Consider the following 15,995-nt stretch of genomic DNA (forward strand, 5'->3'; position numbering starts at 1 on the left):
AGGACGTGCCGGCGCCTATAAGAGCCGGAGCTCTGCGGCCGGAGCCTATTGTTAGCCGGAGCCGGGGCGGTTCTGGGCGTCTGCTGCCGGGGCCGCCCGAGTTGCCGGAGCCGCCCGCCCCACGCCGCCTGCCGGCCGTCCTGCCCACCCACCCTGCCTCCCCGCCCTGCCGCCCTGGGAGCTCCCCGACCGTCGCCGCGGGGCCCGGGACTCGCTCAATCCTCCCTCCTTCCTACCCGGGCTAGGGCGGCGGCGGCAGCGGGGGCGGCAGAGACCGTCACGGGAGGAGGCAGCTGCGGCGGGGCCGGTAATGTGCCTGGGGGTGCGGGGCGGAGGGTGCCGCCTCGTCCTTTCTCGGGTCGCCCTCGGGCTGCTGTGGAGGAGTGGTCAAGCCCAGAACCGTGCAGACGGAGGGGTCAGAAATGAGGGAGGCTCGGACGCGAGCGGTCGGGGGGCGGGGAGCTAGAGTGCCGCTGGGAAGGGACGGAGTCGGGAAGAGGCGTGGGAGCGAGGGGCACCGAGGACACGGGCCTGGGCTGCTGGGGCAGCTCGGGGGACACTGATGGGCGGCTTGGAAGCCAGCGGGATTGCGGATGAGGGTTGAGTTCGGAATGGAGTGGATAATGATGTAGGATGGAGGAAAGTGAAGGAAGGGGAGGGGGAACAGGAAAATGTGGGAGGGGTGGTTGGGAATTTGTGAGTAGCGGGCAGGGAGGAATGAGGAAGGCTGGGTAGGGGCTGCAGATGATTAGAATGAGCGGGAAGGTTAGCAGGAATCTGAGAGAAATGGGCTGAGAGCCGAAGGATTCAGCAGGGGTGTTCGTTAAAGGGAACTGGTGACTTGACATGTCCCTTAAGCGCCGGTTCCAGATGTCTCCCATTTTTCTGGCGTTGTGTGGGAAAATGAAAGCATCACTTGCCCTGGTTGCTAGCTTGATCTTTTCACAGGCCCAAACACGCAGCCGACTACCATCCGTCCCTTTTAGTGCTGTTTTCTTGCTTCATCCTTTTAAAAGGGTTTGAAAGTGGCAATGTGATACACAAACCGTTCTTCAATACGAAATGTTAGAAGTTATCCCCAAAAGACACTGTCCCCTTGTCCTGCAGTTTTCAAGGTAAATCCATAGTTGATTCACATTTTTCCTTTTCCTTACCGGCTTTTTATCTTGCAAATCTCCAAAGCCAGGATGTTGCTGTGTGCCAGAGTTATAAATGACTGGATATCCTTGAGAGTTAATGCAGCATCATGTTCCAGTTCTCCCACAAAGATCTTATGTCCTCCATCCGATGGTAGTTTAGACATGGAAAACCACATTCTAACCTTGTGTTAGTGAATGGGTAAAAACTGAGGAGTAGGGGTGAGTGGAGGGTTTTCTTTAAATACCTCCCTTAAACTGGAGGGTGTTCTTTTACATGCTTGATAAGTTCATGATCCTAGTGATCACAATGACATATGCATCTATGAAATTCATAGTATTTGAGAATTAACCACAGTATCTTGTAAAAGGGGAAACAGGGCAGGTCATCTTATTCAGGTTTATCATAACACTTAGCAGCAAGCCTTCCTTCCTCTAACCCAGCTACAGATGGGAGCCCTGCCGATCTTGCTAGAGATTTTGGTCCCTTGACCTTTAAGCAGAAGGTTAGGTTCCTGTTGAGTGGAGAAGCTTTCTCCTGTGAGATGTACCTTGTTTTATTATTTTGGACTCATTTTAACAAGAGGCTTACGTTACCTAAACTTTGCAAATACATTCTTCCACAAAATTATTCCTGGGCAGGCCCTCTTACTAGTCTCACATATGCTGGCTTTTTAAAATGTGTTTGTTTTGGTGGTTAGAGGAATCCTTACAGGCCTTAAAAACTTAGATCTAATACTAAAATACACACATGCTGGTAGATCTGTTTTATTTGGTGCTAGCCTCATGTCTTTTATATGCTCTGGATCTGAACTATTTCATATACCTTTGGGAAATGTTCAGCTAGAACCACTTGAGAAAAGAACATAAGGCATGTAGCCAGAAAGTCTCAGCTGACCTTTCATTTCACTGGCATTTAAAAGCTTTTATAGAGGGTTGCATTATTTTCTCCAAAACCATTTGTTGTTTGAGTTGGTCATTTTGACAGTTAACTGTCAGTTTTGACCTATATTTCCAGGCTTACCTTGATTACCTACTTCTGTATGGGTAAGTGCTTGGAGTATAACATAGAAGTGTATCTCCTGAACAGAGGCACTGATCGTCTACAATGAATAGTTGAGAGAGGTAGGAATGACTGATTTCTAGTTGTGGTTTGGAAGCAGATTAATTTGATGAATTGAAAACTATGGAACCTCTTCTAGTTGTTACTATTGCAAAGAAAGATTTCTTCAGGACACTATGGAAGTGGATGGGAGGTTTGTTCTTGATGCCCAGTGAACATCTTTATCTAAAAGTCAAGTTCATAGCAGAGAGTCGGACAGGGAGAGCTGGGTTGAAATTTAAACTTATATTCATTATCAGGACATAACAAATGGATTTAAAAAAAAACAATGGAGTTAATGTCAAAGAAAGTGATGCTAACAGATGCTGGATAGGGTGAAGAGAGCTAGAGCAGGGGAGTCTCCTTGAGGATTTTCCTGAGTGCCACCCCAGTTAATGGAATACTTAGATCTTAGGTCAACATGCACGTTAGTTACACCTATAGTCATAGATTCGGATTACTCTCAGCTTAAGGAGAATAGTTTTCCCCTAGGTGTCACATCTTTTTTCTTTTTTCTCCTTACCTACCTCCTGTCATTGCCCAGAAACCACTATTCTAGAAGTAAAAGTGGGGCAGACACAGAATAAAAGAAGGGAACCAGCAACCAGCAATCCTTACTGCACCCAAGTGCACAAAAAGTAACCTAAAGAGAAGCCCTACTCCTGAGGGCAACTGGGTTAAGATGATGGAGAGTTTTAGTAACAAAGATGATTTTGGACCATACCCAAGCTTATGTGGGGCTTAAAGAGAAATATTCAAAGGAAACCCACACTACCAGAAGGAAAGGGACACCTGAGGAAAGCACGAGAGTGCACGTTTACTTCCAGTCATAAATCCCTGACACTTCCAGACCAAGGAAAAAGCCACTCATCTAGTAGCGGCACTAACTGGAGCTCCATTCAAACTCAAGTGGGATTTAAGCCCTTTCTGAGAAAGCAGATTTTCAGCTCAATCTGATTTTTCATGTGGTTGATAAGGTGTTTATTGAGGAGGAAAAATTAAATTCAGTGGTCAACATTAACTATGTCTTTTTTTTCATCCTACACATATAAGTCCTCAATTACAAGGGGTTCCCCCCACCCACAGTAGAATGGAATGAGAAATTTATTATTGATAGGTACCTTTAACACATTGACTGCCACACTAGAAAAAAATTTTTTTTCCTTGGAGCCATCGTGTTTCATTGCAAAAATAGAATAAAAACTTCAAAAGCAAAATGATTCTAATTGAATGAAAAATTTGTTATTTTTTTCTGTTTTCTGTGCATGAGTTATATGCAACTGAAAGATAGTTCAAGCAGCTCCCAAGGCAAAGAGATGTTACATATGAGTATGTTACATATGGGTATGTTACATATGTTACAAAGAGATGAGTTACATATGCTTTACGAGGCCCTGGGCTCAAAACTAGCATGAGTTAAATACAACGCTAAAATCTTAACCCATAAAAAGCCCATGGCTCTGTTCATTCTTACAGTGTCCTAAGAATGTGCCCTCTGATGGTAAGATCAGTAGCCTAAAGAACAGAACTGATACTTTGGGCTTATTTTTAAATTTAATTACAATTCTTACCAAGTACTTGATTATTTTTTTTTCCTCCCTGGCCAAATTTATTTTAGGAATGTGCTTGTCTGCGACCTGTGATGGTTGAGGTTTCTTAGGTACATCTTGTGACTTGAATGCAGAATTTGATGAGGTCTGGATAGATTAGGAAATATAAAGTTCTTATTCAGTCTGGTTGACTTGGTAGAACTGATCTAAGAGCAGGCAAATCGCTTCCAAGAGACACAGTCCAGAAAAACAGCTCTGTAGCAGGCATCTCTTGACACCACAGTATATTCTGGGTAGCTGCTCTGCAGTAATGCAGCCCTGTCTTTCTGGGCAGTGTTGTTATTCCTGCTGCATAATTAGCAACTAGTGAGATCATAGTCTGGGGAGATTCTGGCATTACTGAGGCAGAGCAAGGGAGGCTTCTTTCCTCATCACACATGGCTCTGGCTCTGACAGCATTTCTGCTGAGCAGATTCATGCCCTTCTGGAACTTAAGTCCCAAGACAGAGAAGGAAAAAGATTTATGCCTGGGAAGTGGACTGTCTCATACTCCTCGGTTTTGTGAAGGCGTGTTGAAAACACTGCTTGCTGTATTGATGTAACCAGAGTAGACTATCACTTCTTTTGCTGTTTTCCCCTTGCTGGTTTCTTTACAGAGAGCAAAAGATTGTAAAGATAGGTTTTCCTTGAATGGGATGATGATAAACCAGATGAGCCATATTTCATGGAGTGTATGAAATTGGGAAAGATTCTGGGTTTTGAAGCCAATGCAGATTCTTTAGTACCAAATTTGACCTTTTTAGGAGTTTGGTGAAATACTTTATTCTTGTGAAGATGTAGATAAAGGGTTTTCCTGACTGTGATTTCCTTCAAAATTGAGAGCCTGGAGCTGTATTTCCCAAAGTGTGTTCCAAGAATTACTTGCCCCCTAAGATACTTTGGAACAAACAGTGGGTTCCATAATCAGGTTTGTAGAAAAACTACATTCTATGTTTTCTCCCAGCCTTCACCATTCTCATCAGTATTATATATTAAGGTCCTCTAATAGGTTTTGCCATAAGCAGTTTTCTAAACTCTTTTGACATAGCAGTCCTATGTCCATGTGAAAGCTATAAATGTCCTTGGAATTAATGTATTTAAGATATACACTTTGGGAAATGTCAGGCTATATTAACACTAGGAAAAATAACTGGGTCTAGTCTTGGTTTAGGCACAGCCTAATTCTGCTTTGGATCCCCAGTCCCTCCCACTAGTCCCTTGGAGAGCTCTCCCGTGTGATCAGAACAGCTACTATTATCTCTGGGTTAATGAAGCTTAGAGCCCAGCTGGATTGGAACCAAAGGCCTTCCCTCCACTGGGAAGGGTGCTGTTGCTACCCATCTCATTATTCTAGGAGTGACAGACTAGAGGGGCTGAAGGGAAACAAAAGTAGGAGAATGTTAGCTCAGTAGACAAATGACCTAACGAGAAACCAGACATCAGTGCTAGGTCAGGTGCTTGCTTTCTTCAGTTAGGGAGCTGTGTGTATAGACTTGGGAGGAGTCTGGCTTCAGACAGGAATGCTGATTCCTCTTTTCCCCTGGGCAGAATCCTAATGCACCTGGCTAGCCCGTGGTGAGCAGGGGCTTTGGGGCCAACGTGGTGGGCTCCCCAAGGAAACCCCTTTGAAACCAATGGATGCATTCACGGGCTCGGGTCTCAAGAGGAAGTTTGATGATGTGGATGTGGGCTCTTCAGTTTCCAACTCAGATGATGAGATCTCCAGCAGTGACAGTGCTGACAGCTGCGACAGCCTCAATCCTCCTACAACTGCCAGCTTCACACGTGAGTGAGCTGCTCCCTCCCTGCCTGCACCCACATTCCCCAAGCATGAGAGCCCATGACAGCTCTTGAGAGAGCTTCTATCTAGCTTGGGGATTTGCCCTTAATCATAATCTTTCTTTGCTCTTTGGAGGACCTTATTGCTCTATCATAAACTGAAGTCTGATTTATTCTAGCTGATTTTACTTGTGTTGTGGTTTTTGGGTCCCCAGAATGGGGCTGAATTAGACTGAAGAAGGAGAAGTCCAGTACTCTACCCTTCCCCCACCAGAGTCCCACACAGTTCCAGGAAATTGTAGCAATAGCAGGACATAAATTCTTACTGCCTAGACAACTGGGGCAACTCCAGATTTATTTTAATTTTTTTGAGACAGTCTTGCTCTGTTGCCCAGGCTTCAACCTAGCTCACTGCAGCCTCAAACCCCTGGGCTCAAGTGATCCTCCTGCCTCAGCCTCCAAGAGTAGCTGGGACTACAGGTGTGTGCCACCATGCCTAGCTAAATTTTCTATTTTTTTGTAGAGATGGGTTCTCACTGTTGGTCAGGCTGGTCTCAAACTCCTGGCCTCAGGCAGTCCTCCTGCCATGGTCTCCCAAAGTGCTAGGATTATAGGTGTGAGCCACTGTGCCCAGCCCAGATTTTTAAATTAAGGCTCAATTTAGTTCTTGGAAAGAACATCTGATACTATAGATCAGGGGTTGCCCATGGGCCAAATCTGGCCCACTGCCTGTTTTTACAAATAAAGTTTTATTGGAACATGGTGATACACCCATTGTCTATGATTAGTTTCATGCTACAGTGGCAGAGTTGGGTTGTTACAACAAAGACCTCATAGCCCTTAAAGCCTAAAGTATTTACTTAATGGCTCTTTACAGAAAAAGTGTGCCATCCCCTGCTATAGATCAATACTATCCAGTAGAATTTTCTGTTATGATAGAAATGTTCAGTGTTATAGCTCTTTTAGAATTTGTCTAGCAGGTTTTCCAGTTTTCACCAGAGAAAACACCCCCTCCCCCACAAAAGGAAAAAAAAAGTGTTCTATATCTGCATTGTCCAATGGTAGCCATTAGCTATATGTGGCTATTTAGCACTTGAAATGTGGCCAGTGTAACTGAGGAGCCGAATTTTTAATTTTATTTAGTTTTAATTAACTTAAATTGCCACATGTGGCTAGTAGCTACTGTATTAGACAGTAAAACTATAGACTGTTATATCCTGGAAAGATCACCTAGAGGTCTTCTTCACAGCTGGTGTCTCAAAATAGATTTTGTGGTCATCAGTTTAGGTGAAGTCAGTCTGGAGGCAGCAGTATGAACCAGCTGAGGCTCAAGGTCCCTTCTAACTGTGCATTTATGATTGGAAAATATAGAAAGTTCTCGAGGTACGGGGAGCACATTTTGGAGAAGAATTGAAAGCTTAGTGGATGAGAAAGAGCCAAGTCCCCAAACAGGCCACCTCTGGGTTAGTAACACCTGTCTGTGCTCCCTTCTCAGCCACATCCATCCTGAAGCGGCAGAAGCAGCTGCGGAGGAAGAATGTACGCTTTGATCAGGTGACTGTATATTACTTTGCCCGGCGCCAAGGTTTCACCAGTGTGCCCAGCCAGGGTGGTAGCTCTCTGGGCATGGCCCAGCGCCATAACTCCGTACGCAGCTACACACTCTGTGAGTTTGCTCAAGAGCAGGAGGTAAACCATCGAGAGATTCTCCGGGAGCACCTAAAGGAAGAGAAACTCCATGCCAAGAAAATGAAGGTGCCTGACGGTCCTGGGGTTTGGTGCTTTTATATGCTAAGATAAAGTAGGAAACCGTCTAGATTCATTGACCTTTGATTTGGCTGTTGTTCTGGGCATGGAGAGATTCCAAATCTTTCTAATGAAAAGTCTCAGATTTGGAATCAAATCTGTCTGAGATTCCTTTCTTTTTTCATCTGGCAGGGGAGTCTAGCAGGTACAGCAAAATGGCTTTCCTAGAATTCCCCGTCCATGCCCTACCCCCACCCAACTTTGTTTTTTAAAGTTTAAAATGTGAGTATCTGAAGGCATTCAGGTCTGCCACCCCTGGAACCCAAGGAAACACAGTTAGTTTTCTGTTCCTTGTCAAATGATTGTCCCTTGCCCTGATACATAGAATGAGTTTGGGATCTTTCATATTCTCTGAAAGGATCCTGCTGTTTGTATAACCTTCATCACCCTTAGGTGATGCTCTTCTAAGTGCAAACTACAGCATTATCAATAGTTACTTAGACTTGTATAACACGGTGCCTGTCATCTGATACAGCACCAGCTCTTCAAATTTAGGAGAAAGAGGCTGGGAGAAGACCCGACTCAGATGGCTCTTTATAGCCACCCAGTTGCTATCAGCACTTTTTGACACTCCACAGTCCTCAAAAATTTTCCCCAGAATTCCTAGATCCAAATTTGCTTTAACACTGCTTTAAGCCTGGCCAGGTTTCTTCTGGGCCCAAAACATGCTGACCCATATTAAAACAGGTGGCTGCATTATTTCCAGGGCTGTGGGTGACACACACCAGAATGTGGTAGAGTTGAAGAACTGGTGGCAGAGGGTGTAGGCTGACCAGATCTCATTCCTTTCTCTCCTTGAGAGCTCTATGTCTACTTCCCTCTGCCTGCTCCTAAAGTCCTACACCTGTTTTCCTCACTCGACTGACATCAGGCATCCTTTCTTCTGTCTTGAGGAATTCCATCACTGACCCTATCATCTTCCAGCTGCTATAGCAACAGCTGGACAAATAAACACTGTTCTCATCAATTGCAATGAAGGCACTCTTCCCTTTCCCTAGAAGAAAACTCCTCTCTCCTAAATCTGGTAGAGGAATATTGTCCTGTTCTATGCCCCTCCTTTGTACGAATTCTAGGGACAAAGCCAGGCAAACCCAAGACTGAGATATTTATTATTTCTATTATTAGCAAGGATTCCTATTTCTTAGCAAGATATTTAGTGAGCACCAGCAGTGGTGGCATCTGATACATCTTTGTACATCAAGAGGAAACCTTTGCTTTACCTCCCCTAATTTACTCTTTGCTCAGAAATTTTTCCTATCTTTAGCATTCCATAACCGGGTGTGGTGGCACATGCCTGTAGTTCCAGCTACTCAGGACTGAGGCAGGAGGATCGCTTGTGCCCAGGAGTTTGAGGTTGCAGTGAGCTATGATGACGCCACTGCACTCCAGCTGGGCAACAGAGCGAGACCCTGTCTCAAAATATATATATATATATGTGTGCATATGTATATTTTTTCCCATATCTTTCATATGTCATCTACTGTTTGTTTTCCTTTTAGATTGTTGTTCTAGTAGCTGTTTGGTGCTTTGCAGCTTTAGTTACCTATAATTTAAAAAATACTTTTATTATTATTATTTGTATTTTGGCCTTTTATCCATTTGGAATTCAGTATCATTGGGAATCTTTTTTCCCCCAAAGAATATCCAGTTGTCCCAGTACCATTTAATGACTAGAAGACTCTTTCCTTACTGATTTGAAATGCCATTTCTATTATGATGTATTAAATTCTCATACCTGTATGAGTTTCTTTCTATTGCATCTCTAACCTCTTTCCTTTTAGAGGACAGCAGGAGGGAGGGTGCTTAGGAGGAGGCCAACCCTGGTGACATAGACAAGAGTAATCTTAAGGTCTACAGAAAGGCCCCTTGTGGTTGGCCTGCCTGTTACACAAATAATAGACTAGGGAACCCCCACAAGTCCCACTTCTGTCTTCCTTTCTCTAGTACCTCCCCCCAAAACAAATCAACAAACTAAAAAACCAGGTGTGCAGCTTATTACCCAGGTCTGTTGCATCACATCTCTCCCAGGAATTGTTCCTTTCCCAGCACTACTGAGGTCGTCTGATGAAATAAACCAAAGGCTCCAGTCACTTGGCTTTCCTCCTGCTAGCAGCTTCCAGAGCCCCAGGGATTATGAGGCCTCATTTTCTTTACCTGAATTCTCTAGTGAGTTTTCAGAACTCATTCAGCCATAGATTGTCTTCAGTCTGTCCTTCCAGTGAGATTCCCTTCTTCCCATCTCAGCCTAGAGAACCCAGATTTCTGCCTGTAGATAGTACACTCAGTATTATTTATAACACCCTACCTCTCATAAAGCTTTTCTTTGAAGTCAAATAAAAAAGGATTAGAAAGGAGAAAGAATATGTTTCTTTTAAGCCGTGGCCCAGAAGCGAGGGCATTCTTTGATAGCTATTCATAATTTGCTTTTTTCTCCTCCCAATAAAATGAAGCTCTTTGGTGCATGCACAGGTAATTGTTCACACTATGGGGATTGAGGTTCACTGGTGAAGACCTGGTAGCCTTGTACTATACTTTAATGTACCCTTTTCCCCTAAGGTAGTTTGAGGTTGTATGAGGCACAAGTTGAAGGGTGTTTTTGAAGGTTATCTATATATTGAAGGAACAACCAGCCATTCATATACCTTTTCCCCCTGTGCTAGAAGTGAGCCTAACTTAAAGGAGACATGTATGGGAATGGAGGGTATGTTTGTGGGAATAGATTGCCATCTAGGAGGGAGGATGAGATGGATTTTTGAGACACTTGGACCCAGAAAGGTGATGTCCTTTGTGTTGACAGGGTGATGCTACATAAAATCTCCTATCTTCCCACTTGATTTGTTGCCTTGACCTGCGCTATCCATGTGGTAAGCGCTAGTTACATGTGGCTATTTAAATTTAATTAAAATTAAATAAAATTTAAAATTCAGTTTTTCAGTTGCCTCCTTTCTAGTGCTCAGTAGCCACATGTGTTTGTCCCATCTTTGCAGAAAGGTCAATGGACAGTGCTGCTCTAGGTGATCACTGGGAGGTTGGTGTTGTTAGTGCTCAAGAGACTAACCTTTCCTGTCACTTGGCAGCTGACCAAGAATGGGACGGTGGAGTCTGTGGAGGCTGATGGCCTGACACTGGATGACGTTTCAGATGAAGATATTGATGTGGAAAATGTGGAGGTGGATGATTACTTCTTCCTGCAGCCACTGCCCACCAAACGGCGACGGGCCCTGCTCAGGGCTTCTGGGGTCCACCGCATCGACGCTGAAGAGAAGCAAGAACTTCGAGCCATCCGCCTGTCTCGGGAAGAGTGTGGTTGTGACTGTCGACTGTATTGTGACCCAGAAGCGTGTGCTTGTAGCCAGGCTGGGATTAAATGCCAGGTCGGTCCAAGTTGGCTGGAGATGGTATGCCTACACCAGGGCTGGGGGTGTGTTGTGGGTGCCAGTGAACGTGGAGGCTGCCCTTCCAGGGCTGGATTCCCCATGGCTGTGAACACTTCCCAGTTCCACAACCCTCCTCCACCAACAAAGAAAACCAACGTGACAGGATTCTTAGGCTGTGGAGACACCTATTATCTTTTTTGTTTCCCACCTCAGAGGTGACAAGCAGCAGCTGCCAGCAAAGGGAAGAGCAGGAGTTAGTATGTTTAACCTTTAATAACTGTTCCTTAAATACTGACTTATTCCTTGACACAAAAGGAAGCAGAGAAATGAGGTGGCCCTATGGATTCTATCTGCAAACACTATTCACAGTACCTTGATTCCAATTTTGTAAGAATCAAAATAGTTTTCAGAGCCTATAGTTCAGGATCAGACTTGGCCTGACAGAGCTTAAATCCAATTTCCTGAAAGACAGAAAGTATTATCCCCTCATTGGCCTTCTGACAAGGGACAGTTTAGAAGACACGTTGCAACTGAAAACAGCAATACCATCCCAAAGAATGACATTTTTCTGGAACTTATATACTGAGTACGTGGATGCTGAGTCCTGGTGGTTGGATTTTTCCTAACCAACCTTTTCTTACTTTTATCTAGGGAGCAAATAGCTGTAGCAGATCTGGCCAAGTACTGCTCTACACACTGAAGTCCCATAAGGAATCATTCTGTTACACATAGACTGAGAACATTCCTAAGAATTGGTAGACCTAGAGTGGAGATTTCTATAAGTTGATATCATAAAAAGACACTGTGTATTTGTACATGTTTACTTTTAATTTTTATTTTTTGTTATGTGTGTGTGGTTTTTTTTTCCTGTTTGGAATACGAAAGAGAGATAAAGAGGTAGAAAGCATCTCCTTTCCAGATATCCCTGGTCTGTAAGTTAATTATCTTGGTAACTGCTTCAGAACTAAACTGCTCAACCCTCAGGGAAAAGCAAGAGGCAGTGAAAAGCTGCCCATTACTTGTTTGCATCTGCGTTCTAGGCACCTGTGCTTAGTTTCCCCAGAATGTATTGCTTTGGACTAGCAAGACCTTCCACTCACGCTCCCATGCCTGTCATTGCAGAAGGCCATAGGCTTGGGGCCCCACCTTTTGTTGTCTCAGTAAACCAGGCAAGTTCCAGAAAAGTCTCTGAGGCACATAAATTTCTTCTGTGAGAACTGTCAGCATTCAGAGAGGTATTTCCTGGACCTTTTAACCAGGACCGTTTGGTGTGATTTTTGTCTAATTTTTATTTAGAAGAGGAAACAAAGCCCTAGAGAGAAATGACTCTCTTGAGGTCACACCACTAATTAATGGCTGAGCTGGAACTGAAATGCAAGTGGTCTGATAACTACCATCTAGTGCTCTGTGAGCTCACACTGCATGCTGTTTTTAATTGGTTGCTTTTCTTCTTATAAGACCTCAAATCCCACTGCCTGTGTTTGCCAGCTAATGTCTTCTAACTCCATTGTTAGATCTGTTGGTCTCATCTTGCCTCAACCTCCTCGTCCCCCTCCTTCAGGTGGATCGCATGTCCTTTCCCTGTGGCTGCTCCCGGGATGGCTGCGGGAACATGGCTGGGCGCATCGAGTTTAATCCGATCCGGGTCCGGACTCATTACCTCCACACCATTATGAAGCTGGAGCTGGAGAGCAAGCGGCAGGTGAGCCGCCCAGCAGCCCCAGACGAGGAGCCCTCACCCATGGCCAGCTGCAGCCTGACAGGAGCACAGGGCTCCGAGACGCAGGACTTCCAGGAGTTCATTGCCGAGAACGAGACAGCAGTGATGCACCTGCAGAGTGCAGAGGAACTGGAGCGGCTCAAGGCAGAGGAAGACTCCAGTGGCTCCAGCGCCAGCCTAGACTCAAGCATTGAGAGCCTGGGTGTGTGTATCCTGGAGGAGCCCCTTGCTGTTCCCGAAGAGCTGTGCCCAGGCCTTACAGCCCCCATTCTCATCCAGGCTCAGCTGCCCCCAGGCTCCTCCGTCCTGTGTTTTGCCGAGAACTCAGACCACCCAACTGCCTCCACGGTGAACAACCCATCCTACTTGAACAGTGGGCCCCTGGTCTATTACCAGGTGGAGCAGAGGCCAGTCTTGGGAGTGAAAGGAGAGCCTGGTACGGAAGAAGGCCCAGCCTCTTTCCCCAAGGAGAAGGATCTGAGCGTCTTCTCTCTCCCTGTTACCTCACTGATGGCTTGTAGCCCCACAGACCCAGCTGCCCTCTGTAAATCAGAGATGGGGAAAACGTCCACTCTAGAAGCGCTATTGCCTGAAGATTGTAACCCCGAGGAGCCCGAGAATGAAGATTTCCGCCCGTCTTGGTCCCCCTCAAACCTCCCATTCTGCACGGACAGTGAAGAAGGCTGTGGGGTGGAGAAGACCTCACAGCAGAGTGAGGATCGGCCCCCTGAAGATCCTTCCCTAGAACTCCCGCTGGCGGTGTGATGTGGGGATGGAGATTCTGCCTCTTCCCGTTCTCTATTTATTCCCTTATTTTATCTAACGCCATTTCGAAACAAAACTATAGAAGCAGCTGCTGCTCCCATGTTATTTTATTGAGGTCTTTGGGGAATGGGTGGGAAAGGAGTGTTTGTACAAGTATTTTTTAAAAGGGAAACAGTACCAAGAAGACCAGCCCCAGCTTGATGCGGGGATAGAGTCTTGGGGCAGAGGAGGCTGCATGCGTAATACTGAATACTGAGCTTTCTGGGCCATTGGAACAAAGAACTAGGATCTGACAGGAGAAGCTGGGTAATTCAAGCAGCTATTCTTCATGTAGGGACCAGAACGTGAGAATTTAAACAGCATGGCAAAGCCCCTTCTCCTTTCCTGAGCTCCAGGTGGGGTACAAGCTCACCTTTCTCAGTGGTCACTCTAATATCCCATTTTGGTGTATCATAATACTACAATTGGAAATGTCACCTGGTCGAATCTAGAGGAAGGGGTGGAAGGGTCTCTGCTTCTGTACAAGACCTCCAGGATTTATAAAAATTTAACCTGCCTTTTTCTGACCCCCGTTTGGTAAATAAGTTACTATTTGACATGTTAGGTGTTCTCTGACCTGTTCCCCACACTGGGGATTCCTGGTCTGTAACTTGAATTGTTTCTTTCACATATTCTTAGGTACTAGAGTTAAACTTGTCTATTTGTCTTTTTCCCCCTCCATTCTTTTTCCTTTGGAGAAAAAGAGCTAGATTGTCTGGGGATATGGTATAAAGAGCCTGAGTCTTCCGTACGTGTCTGACACTAGCTGTCAGGCAGCTCTAGGTAGATGGGGCTCACCCATCCCATGGGAGGGCTATGTGGAACATTAACTGTGTCCAAAGGAGGCAGCAGGAAGAGGCTGCTGTCTGCAAAGATGACTTTATTTGTGCCATGCTTGCTTTTTCACCCAGGTGTTTCTCCCTCTTTGGGCAATCTGAGCTTTAATGGAATGTAGGATATGGCAATCTAAGGTCACCAACTAGTTTCTGTACTTTTTTTCTGTATCTACCCTTGTCCTTCTTGGATATTCAGGGCTAGAGAGTTCTTACAAGCCAGTGTAAGTTCAACCCCAAGAATTGCAAACGTCTGTTGGGCCCCTCCATCTTGATGATATTAAAAAACTGGAAGCCAAATTCTTAAGGTTCCAAAGGATTCAAGTTCTGATTATAACCTCTAATGTCTATGGAATGGAACTCAGACCGAGTTAAATTCAGTTCTTACCTCTGTCAGGGGAGATACGGTTCCTGCTCCTTATATGTCCAGCTTATTTTCCAAGATCTGTTCCATTCAACACCACCGATTTTTTTTTTTAACTAGCAAAGTTATCTCTGCCTCTTAAAATGGAGGCAGCGAGGAACAAAACACTCTTCTCCAGCACCCTTTATGCCACGCTTCACTTCTGGTATGGCTTATTAACCAGAAAAGAAAAAAGTGAAAAACTCTTTTGTATGTGGGAAGATAACTATTTGTACTTATCTTGCTCATAAAGCCTTTCCTTGTGGGCTATGAAGGCCCTGGTGTCTTAAAGCAACCTTCATGTATGTCATAGCATTTTACCTATAAAATCACTAAACTTAAACTCTGGGCCTGAAAGGCCTTGTACTTAATACAGATACATTTTTTAGTCCATTCTGCCTTTCCTATTCATTCCTATTTTTGCTTGGTGTTTTGTTTGGAGGAAAGTTCTTAAGTACATAGGTCCTTATCTCTCCCTATCCCCTAGCCTCATAAAACAGAGTTGAGAGTCTTAAGTACCTGAGATGTAGACATTATCCAGAACTCAGCTACACTCCCCTACCTTAGACTGGTACCCTCAAATACAAGACTGAAGCTTAATTGGGAATTTGGCTTTGTGGAGAAAAGAATGTTTGAAAGTTTGTGTCAGAAGGGGAGGATGAGCTCGATATATTCCCTCCAAAGGAAGGCTCTAGCTTAATCTAAGAAGTAGATTCCAGCTGCTCAGTAAAGGGACACATTAGCCTTTGGGATCAAACCAGGAATATCAATCTGTAATTATTAAACTCATTGCCATGAGATATTTGATATTCTGAAAAACTGTAATTTCTTAATCTAAGTCCATCCCTTCATTAACTCTACAATTCTGACTTACCAATCCTAAATTGTTGAATGCTAAATATTAACATTTAGCATTAACTGCCTTGTCAAGCAAAGGGCCTCTCTACAACCTAGTCCATCTCATTTCTGGTGCTACTTGAGTTGGACAGAATTCTAGCTCATGGTTGCTAGGAAAGCTAGGCCTCTGATCATAGAACCAGATAACTTCAGTTCCACTCAGTCTAGGCCTAGATAAAAGGAATGACTCTTATTACTGCAATTCTTATTTTCCAATATTCTTTCTCACATACTGTACACAAGTAGTATTTTCAATGTGAATCCAAAGCTTGTCTGGTTCTCTGAAAACAATTTTTTTTTTTTGCCCTTTAGGTTCTTTACATTGTGATAATGCTGTATTTAAAGAGAATATTTAAATGTAATATTAAAGAAATATTCAAAAGAATGGTGTTTTATTCTTTATCTTGGCAGGCTACAATTCAGTTACCTACTAGAGAAGGGATGCTTGTCCAGCTTTGTGTATAAAAATTAGGTCAGTTAGGAATTAATGTTAACAATAGGAACATTTTGTGATGGAAAAATAGAATATTCTCTTTGGAGCACCAAGAG

The 15,995-nt window shown here is 44.3% G+C and overlaps 1 protein-coding gene and 1 pseudogene across 3 annotated transcripts; both read left to right on the forward strand.

The window, feature by feature from the left end:
- CSRNP2 (cysteine and serine rich nuclear protein 2) lies at positions 1 to 15,831 on the forward strand. Of its 3 annotated transcripts, XM_045554908.1 has the most exons (6): positions 43 to 307; positions 949 to 1,115; positions 5,376 to 5,612; positions 7,102 to 7,361; positions 10,490 to 10,786; positions 12,351 to 15,831. In XM_045554908.1, exons 3-6 carry the CDS (start codon positions 5,462 to 5,464, stop codon positions 13,272 to 13,274), a joined length of 1,632 nt encoding a protein of 543 aa, XP_045410864.1. In that variant the 5' UTR covers positions 43 to 307; positions 949 to 1,115; positions 5,376 to 5,461; the 3' UTR covers positions 13,275 to 15,831. The 3 variants fall into 3 exon arrangements, with proteins under 3 accessions (XP_045410862.1, XP_045410864.1, XP_045410863.1); XM_045554906.1 differs by lacking the exon at positions 949 to 1,115 and having other exon boundaries at positions 1 to 307; XM_045554907.1 differs by lacking the exons at positions 43 to 307; positions 949 to 1,115 and having other exon boundaries at positions 3,844 to 5,612.
- On the forward strand, positions 6,553 to 6,618 carry LOC123640899 (annotated as a pseudogene).
- Positions 15,832 to 15,995: the final 164 nt, after the last annotated feature.

This window comes from Lemur catta, chromosome 6 (genome assembly GCF_020740605.2).
Source record: "Lemur catta isolate mLemCat1 chromosome 6, mLemCat1.pri, whole genome shotgun sequence".
NCBI classification, from domain to species: Eukaryota; Metazoa; Chordata; class Mammalia; order Primates; family Lemuridae; genus Lemur; species Lemur catta.